Source organism: Meleagris gallopavo, chromosome 7 (assembly GCF_000146605.3).
Source record: "Meleagris gallopavo isolate NT-WF06-2002-E0010 breed Aviagen turkey brand Nicholas breeding stock chromosome 7, Turkey_5.1, whole genome shotgun sequence".
NCBI lineage: Eukaryota > Metazoa > Chordata > Aves > Galliformes > Phasianidae > Meleagris > Meleagris gallopavo.
The window spans coordinates 13,662,498-13,671,465 of NC_015017.2; the positions used below are offsets into that span (position 1 = coordinate 13,662,498).

The 8,968-nt window shown below is 38.9% G+C and overlaps 1 protein-coding gene across 2 annotated transcripts in view; it reads right to left on the minus strand.

Annotated features, from left to right (window-relative positions):
- Positions 1-8,968, minus strand: part of ITPRID2 (ITPR interacting domain containing 2) — a 39,254-nt gene that overhangs the window by 7,802 nt on the left and 22,484 nt on the right. For both annotated transcript variants that reach the window (XM_010713534.3, XM_010713533.3), the window contains 5 exons: positions 5,770-7,005; positions 2,693-2,773; positions 2,207-2,334; positions 1,314-1,464; positions 82-147 (listed from right to left, as the gene is read on the minus strand). In XM_010713534.3, the coding sequence (XP_010711836.1) occupies positions 82-147; positions 1,314-1,464; positions 2,207-2,334; positions 2,693-2,773; positions 5,770-7,005 (1,662 nt within the window). The remainder of the gene's footprint in view (positions 1-81; positions 148-1,313; positions 1,465-2,206; positions 2,335-2,692; positions 2,774-5,769; positions 7,006-8,968) is intronic.

Genomic DNA, 8,968 nt, shown 5'->3' on the forward strand with positions numbered 1-8,968 from the left:
TATATATAAAACACTTAAAAAACAACCAGAAATGTATTAATTTCTTTGTTTTCTTAATAAAGCATGAAGCACGCTACTTACTGGTTCAATGACATTCAGCGGAGAAGGGCACGATAGGTTATCAGCACTTCTGCTGCCATACATACCCTAAAAAATTGTCAGGTTAATACACTGGGGATTTTTCACAGAGCTGCTATAATCTAATATATAAACATGCCATGTCTCAGACTACTTTCTGTAAAAGTAGAAACTTGGAACCAGGAAACAAAATTGGTTGGTGAAAGTTTATTTCAGTCATTTTTAAAGCTGGCCCACTTCTATAAAAGGGTTTACAAATAAGATATTCATATGGTTCAAAGAATGCAAGTTTGGCTTGGACTCGCAGTAATACCATATTTTCCTGTTCTTGGGTTTCAATTTTTTTTTCCCATGACAAAATACCGAAGAGGAAGATGTGGCCTGTGCTTCTTCCACAGAAGAAGACTGGCTAAGAAAGAGGAATGAGATCCATAAAAAACACATGACGCTTTCTGTTTGTGCTTCTTTTGTTTGGCTGCTGACAGAATTGCAGCAGAAAAAAAAAGAGGAACAGCCTTGTGCTGAATGAAGAAAGAGAAAGTATATTGCCACACCACCAATAAATGGACGCCAGTAACTTCCCCCCGGCAACTCCCCACTGCATTTGAGCTGCTAGTGGAGTGTCTGTACAAGCAGAACTACTCCCCATCTGGCAGGGAGCCACATGTTCAGCTGAAGGAGCTCCAAAAGGCAATGGAAGAAGAAACCTGAAGATGACAACTGGATTTTCCTGTTTTTTTGGTCCATGGTTAGGCAGAGCTAGAGGGAAGCACACACTGTTTCTTGGGAGAGAAATACTGCTTTTCTTGTCACTGCTCTCTTTTCACAAGTAAGAAAACGCTAGTTTTAGGAGAATTATCCTAAAGTAGTTTAGGAGAACTCCAAAGAAATCATAACCATCCCAGGAAGATTTCAGACATGAGCACTACCTACCAAAACTACAAAAATTCAGAACATGAAAGCACTGGCAAAAGAAGCCTGAAATCTCAGACTTTGAAATCCCAAAAAATATGTATTGACACATTAACAGCAAGAAAATCCCTCTGTTCACTCATCTTTTCCCCAAGACACTGAAAACTGAAAATACAACCTGAAAGTACACAAATCATCATTAGATTCCCAGATGCCATTCCACAGTAAGAATTTTTACATTTAGGAGTTATTAATATTAATATTACACTTATGCATGTTACACCAAGAAAACATACAATGCTGTTGCAAAAAATAATACTTACTATGTGTGTCTGAGGTCTGTAAGGGGAAGACATGTGCAGACTTCTCAGCTGGTCTTCCAGTGCAAGTAGACGTTCCTCTAACTGCATCTCTAACTCCTGCAGCTCCATGCGGACAGACTTTCTCAAACTCTGCAGCTGATCAGCTTCATACCTGCACAAAATCCATTATGAAATAAACAATGGCAAAAAAAACCAAAACCACAGAACAGCGCAGTAATCACATTACTTCTCTCATATAGTTCTGAATTTCCAAGCAGAAGCTACAGTTTGACCCAGAAAGAATGGTCAAAGAAGCCAACAGATCTAAATTATATTTACTTTTAAAGTTAGTGATGAGCTGATTCAACTAAAGTAAATAAATTAGCAATTTCAAATATTATTCCACATCAGCTGCTGCAACCCACGGTCAACAAACACAGCCAGAATAATGAATACCATCTGTAACCTGCTGCATGGCCACTGTGCATTGGATAAGTATCTGAATGCTACAGTGTTATTTTTATTTATTTATTTACGTCTATACAGAGGAGGAGGAGAAAAATCCAAGTTGAAAGTGCTTAAGATTTTTCCTCTTGAATATCCTGTGCTCACATATCCTATGATACTTAAAATCCTTAAAATCCACAGATGTAGAATCACTCTGCAGAAGTGAGGAAACAAATATCAATTAATAAGAAATGGAATTAGAAGAAACACAGGGAAAACAAACTCTAGAATGAAGGTGTAAGGATGAGAGTAAACATGGGTTTTCTTGCATAAACTCAGTTCCAACCCTCCTCAAATTGAAATTAATAGATTTTTTTTGCTCTTATTTCAGAAGCAGTAGATCATCTCTTTAAGAAATAAGTGTCCAAGTATTTTCTTCTTTTTTTTTTTTTTAACATTCATTTTACCTTTCCTCTTCTGTCATGTGCTGATAAACCGTTGTCTGTTGACGTAGCATAGCCAATTCCAAATCCATCATTTGAGTTCTGAATAAATTTAGGTTTCGCCTTACTACTTGCAGCTCCTGGAAAGTATTCTTAGGGAAAAAAAACAATAGAGAAAAGAAATTAAAAAAAATAAAATAAAATAAAGTATGGAGTCCATAACTATATTTGCTGAAACGTACCCTGTGAGTGAAGCAGAACCTCTGCAACTTCAGCATACAGATGTTACAAGTCATGAGATAATAATTCAATAAAACATTTTCAGGCGTACGATACAAATCCATGAAAGTATTTCCACGTATTTAGATTGATTTGTTTTTGACACTGTTCACAGGATAGAGTCATTTCTCTGAAGATGGGGAACTGCCCAAGGATAGCACACACTACAGTACATACATATGTTTCTTTTTCATTTTGATTAACTGCCAGTGTGTATAAAGGGTCACTTACTTCATAGAGAGGTAGAATGGATGATCTCTGAGTAGTGTAACCAGTGGCAGCTGAAAGATCCTGACCTCTCATTACTGGATACTATGGAAAAAAAACATTTGAAACAGGAGTGTCAACACAGTCTTCTTCAGGAACTCATCTTCTCAAATGCTCACATAGTCCAAAGCAGCCAATGTTAAAACACAGTCTTTCTGGCCTTATGATTTCTGCTCTCAATGTCAGCATTGCAACAGGAAAAGGAAACTCAGCAAAATGGAAGTGCCTACTCTTAGTGTGTGCACCAAAGTTCTGTAATGCAAACAAGTTTCAGCTGGAAAAAAATTAACCCTTTCTGATACAATAAGTAGGAATAAAAGGTATGTTGTCTGCCTCAGACATTGGTGCAGAAAATGCCTGACACAGACTACTGAAAATCCAGTAGTCCCAACTGCCTTAGCTGACAAAAAAAATCAAAAAGATCATCATGGAAAACAGACCTGAGTAAATGAAAGTGGCCCCATTTTCAAAATTATGATCACAGTCATTTGCTGTGGGATTTTGCTCAGCACTTAGTAGTTGTTTTTTTTTGTTTCTTTTTTATGTATGCTGATTTTGTATTTGTTTTTTTTAATCTCACCATATTGCCTACACCCAAAGACCCTTGCATGCTAATGATCTCCCATGAGAACAAGACTGTTGAAGAATTTCTATTTGCATGTTGCATCAACATCTGGAGAAACCAGATAAAAGACAGAGGCTGTTACATGTAGAAATGTGGCACAGCAAAAAACAGGAGAAACAGCAAAAATGTGTATCTTTTCAAACATGAAAAAGACAGCTTGTCCAGTATAATTCCGAAAGAATTCAAAAGAACTATTGACACACCATGGAAAATTTGAAGCATGTCCATTCACTCAGAGAAGCTTTGTTCAAACATGATCACATCAAGGAGATGCTTTGCTTTTCCTCTCCCAGTTTTCTTTGTTTGGGAATAAATCTACTCTTCCTTACCTCTTTCAAAAACACAGGATTGTGTAGTTGAAATATCTCCTATTTTTCTACAGGAAGCTGAGTACACTGAGTTACAAATTCAGTTTTGGCTGTAGGGAAAAACAGCACAAGGAAACTATGTATTGAAAACAACAGTTTTTCACAGAAAACTCAGTACGAAAAAGGAACACATCCCCCAGAATGGGATTGACCTAGACAAATCACTTGAAGCAGGGCAAGGAGTTATTACCCCCTCTAATACTAATGCAACTTTATTTTTATTGAACCAGCAAGAATGAGAGATCTGGATGTAATAAAGTTTTCTTCTTCAGCAGACTCAGCTAGCATCCTACAAGTTTACCCTTACACAGAGCAAGACTGCAGTTTACGCACGCAAGTGAATTTTATAAAGAAAGGTAAGTTCTGCAACTGCTTCCTCCCAGGCATGCTGTTGACTACTTTGAGCAGGGCTAGCTCAGAAAACCTGAGGTATGACTAGCCTCAAGTTTTGGACAAGGGACAACACAAACAAAAGAACAGGAGGTCTAAAAACCTCCCACTACTGCCCACCACCAGCAATAGGGTGCAGAAAAGCAGATTTTGTCCTTGATGAAAAACCTCACAGAAGACACTGAAGTTTCAAAAAAAAAAACAAAACAACAATTGCATAATTTTCATGTATTCACATATTAACAGGCAGGGTCTGCAAGTGCTCTGCCATAGAGCCACTCAACAGAAGCTTGCAGGCTCCTAAGTTGGATTACCACCTCAGACAATAGCAGTATAGAGATGGTGGAGCAGAGACGATTACTAATAAAAGGAAAAGAGACAGAAGACATCACAGAAGCCAGCAAAAAGACATATACAAGGGCTGCTCTGAAAGTGATGCTTCCTATTTTATTGTGTTGGCCCACAATATAAGAGGCAGTTGTTGGTGATACGGCAGTAGACCTTGAACCTTCCCACCAATATTCCATTACATTTTGTTGCCATGAGACAGACGACAGCAGAGGGGCAGTCTGACAAAATGGTGTCTGACATGGAAGTATGTATGAAGCAAAGATGTGTCACTGAATTCCTCCATGTGGGAAAAAAATCACCCAGTGTCATTCATCAACACTTGCTGAACATTTATAGAGACCAAATAGCGGATGTTGGCACAGTGAGGCGGTGGGTGGTGCTTTTCATCAGTAGCAACAGTGATGTGAAAGACAAGCTGCATTCCGGATGGCCACGTAGATTTTTACGAGCACAGCATGCAGGTTCTTGTTCACCACTGCTGAAAATGCATAGCTAGCAATGGTGGCTATATTGCAAAAGTGTTTTCCAGCTGAGAATTTTTTTCTACCAAACAGTGCTATTGTGCTCTTTTTATCTCTTGCAGTTTCCATGAAGAAAATAGAGGCATTATTTTTGGACCAAACTATGTACATATATATGCTTACGTTCTAAAATGTTACTTCTCTGACTACTGAGAAGATTCATACATTCACTAAAATTTCACACATTGTGATAAAATCGATTCTTAATAAAAGGCTGATAACCTCAAGATTACGCCGCTGGCTCCAGAGTTGAACATGCTCAATATTGACATAAACCAGCACAGAAACGTTAAGTTGAACGAATGATCATCATTAACATTATTAGTGAAGTCACAGGACTTGTAATGAAAAAGAAATCTATCAGTTATCCAACGGTTATCCAAGAAAGTACATCAAAGAGAAGTGACAGGCAAAAGCACCATTAAAGGCGACATGTATTTTCATATCTAAAGCTAATGACTATCACTTTAAAATACCTGCTTATGAGGCATACACTGCTCCTCCCTCATACTTAAGAATAACCATAAAAAAGTAAAAAAAAAAAAAAATCAGTTAAATAATGATCTGGATCAAGTGCAACATGAACTAATTCAATGCAAAAAATAGTGGTGCACTGGACACTTGGTGACCACTTTAAACAGAAGCTCCTGAAAGAAGTAGCAAACCTAACAGGCACAATGTGTTGTTTTTTTTTCTCCTTGATTTCACATGCTACATAAAAGAATATTTGGGCTAACATTTTATTTTTATAAAAATAAAATAAGAAGCCCATTTGCTTTCTCTTACCTGCGAGAGGTTCTGCAGAGAGTTTCTGATGTCATGTAGGACTCTGCGAAGCTGCATTTCCACAGTAGAGGGTGGATTGATGGCATGAGGTCGATGAGAATATCCAGAGTGCCTCGGAGAAAAGGGGCAACTGAAGGGCGAAAGCAAGGCACTGAGGGAAGAACCAGAGATACTCGGGACACTGTGGGTGCTAAGCGTCCTCATGTGCTCACAGAGCGGCCTGTCCAGCCACTCAGCTGGGAGGGAGTGCAGGGAGCATGTTGACTGGGACATGTGTGCTGGGGTGTGTAGTGGGCAGCTCTGTCCCCTGGTGGGACTTGGCGCCTCGGACAGTCTCCTGAGCCCAGCCTGAGGCACTTCTCTTTTAGAGGATGAAGTTGCAATGAATAGTGTGGATTTGCACACAGGCTGGCTGGTAGTTGCTTTATCTTCCTGTTTGTCATCCTCAGAAGTCAGTTTTTCATCTCCCTCCATGTGTGTGTACTTGTAGGTGAAAGAAGGAGGACCACACAGAGTCTCTTTTCCTGGAGTTAACTGGACATTCACAGAGGACACCACTTTCACTGGATTCAGTAATGCAGTTGGGAGAGATTGAGATCGCCTTAGAGGATAACCTGATTCAGCCAACCACTGTCTTTGTTTCCTCAGGAAATCTTTTGATTTCAAGAAGGAGCGCCCAGCCCTTGATTCAGATGTGCTGATGACCCTCATCCGGGCTCTTTGCAAAGCAACATGAACCCTGTCCAAGGATGATGGGGAAGAGCTGTCACCTTCCAGAGACTCCAGTGACTTAAGGATATGGTGTGTTTGGTACTGAGGAAACTCAAAAGTGGTGTCATTGTCAAGATCACTTTCATCACTGCCTTCCTCCAGAAGCTCCAATTCTTTCTGCTCACTGGAAATACCTTCATCTTTAGAGCTGCCCTCTCCTCCAACTATCTTAGATACATGAGATGACTTACTTTCTTCTTCATTATTTTGTTCACAATTTCTTTTATCATCTTTCCTTAGGTTTTCAGAATATGCCTCTACCTTTCCTCTCTCTACTTGAGAGATATCATCCTCTTCATCATCATCATCGTCATCCTCCTCCTCCTCTTCTTCCTCCTCAAACTTATTGAAACATGGCCGTTCCTTGGCTATTGGTGTCTTCTGTTCTTCACTATGTGATGTCACGGTTGTCTCACTGTCACAGCTGTCAGCACTGCTTCCCATGCCTTGCAAAGACTCCTGAACCTAGGAAAGATTCAAGACAGCAAATGAGTGAATGTACTGGAGACTCAGCTCCTGCCTTCTCAGGAATCAGGCTAACAGCCTAAGTTCATATTCATTTGGTATTATGGTGAAACAATCAAAAATGTAGTTGGTATGGCAGGTGAAAATGAAAGAACGAAAAAACCATAGTTTCAGATTGATTAGAAGCATTCTGAAGTACAGCACCCAAAAGGAGATGGTTTGCAGGGAAAAGAAAAAGTAGCCAAGCCATTCACACTTTTTTGATTTGACAATAAATATTATTGCCAAAAGAATAGATGTAGCAGCAGTAAAATGATAGTGTTTTAGATAGCAATGGCAAAGGGTTATCAGACTGGAGGTATGTGGCATCTCCCTTCCAAAAAGGTTCATACTCAGCATTGAAACCAAGGATGGTATTAGGGAATGCACACAGAGAAGTGAGGAGAATTTTGGATTGTAGTGAGATTCCAAGAATAGGAACAGTCTGCCTATATGCTCAGCTTGTTCTAACTTGTGGAATTGTTCAAGATTGGGAATCTAATATTAGTCTGCTAGCCTCCATTGATGACTGAATCCAGCACTTTTACCCTATTCTGCCTTCCTTTTTTATTAGCACACCTTGCCCTTCTCATTCTAAATTATGATTTAAATTCCATATTGCAAAAGGATGCACGATTAGAGCATAAGCATAAGTGAACTTCTAGTTTAATAGGGATTAAATGATGGGAAAAGTGCTCATGAGAAAGGAGAAGGGGCATACGGATTGCAAAGCACATTCCTTAGGTCAGCATGATTGGTTGATATATTTAGAAGTACATTTTCATAAGAATATGTAGTAAAAAGTACAGTTTTGGAAATTTGCCATAGCTGTCATGAACTGGGTAATTTAGAAATGCTTTTCATATTTCTAACTTGTGCCATTCTTTCTGCTATTAGCTCATTCTAGAGTGAATATTTATGATGCATGTTGTGCAACACTTCCATCTCCACGACCTAGAACAGAATTTGGGTCGTGAAAGTCATCACGTACTTAACATTGCATTAAAATTTGTATTAAATACTATACATGTTCAGATGCTGTTCAAGTCAAATGCATTAAAAGAACAGAAGACTATAGCATTTGGGTGAAATTAGATATACTACAAGTGTGCGTAACTAATGCTCCATCACACTGCTTACCTACAAAGTCAGGCAAGCAAAATTCAAGTATTTGGATAGAGAATTTTTCTAACTTCTTTGTTAACATGAAACTTCCCTACTGAATACCCAAACTTAATGTCAAAATGGGGATGAAAGGAAATGCAATTCCAGTTTTTCAGCTTTCTCTTGATTTCAGAGGAATGTTAAGGTTGCTAGAGTCAATTATTTAACAGTAGATGGCACTAACTTACCATACTTTTAAGAAAACAAAATGTACACCCTTCTGTATCCCCTTCATCTTTTCACAGGTTCTCTTCACTAGCTGCCAAGTTCTTTTTTCCTAGTCTCATTATTCATCCCTATTTTCTAGTCAGATCGGTACTTGTCCTGAATAAAAGAGTGGTGGTGGCAGAAGAGAGCCTAGCAACTCCATGGCACAGATCTCACACAGACTCAATACATCTTTTCAAAACAACAGAAAGCAGAAAAATCTCATCACTTTGCAATCAGCACAAACTCCACTAGTCTTCCACTGAAGAAGCATTTAGATGCAACTCACTTTTAACGGACACTTGATCAGGTTGTAACCTGAGCAAGCAGCTCTAGTCTGAGACTGCTAATATGCCTGTCAACTTACTTCAGCATAGTTCAAACTCAGCTAAGAGTAGAATTGGTATCTCAGATTGTTATGTTCATTCTAGAAACTCATGTTCATGATTTCCATTATTCACTATCACTCTTGGTAAATGTAAGCTGATGCTTAAGGGAGACAACTGGACTAGTCCTGTGGTTGCTTCCATTTTGGCACTCAGCTGACAAAGTA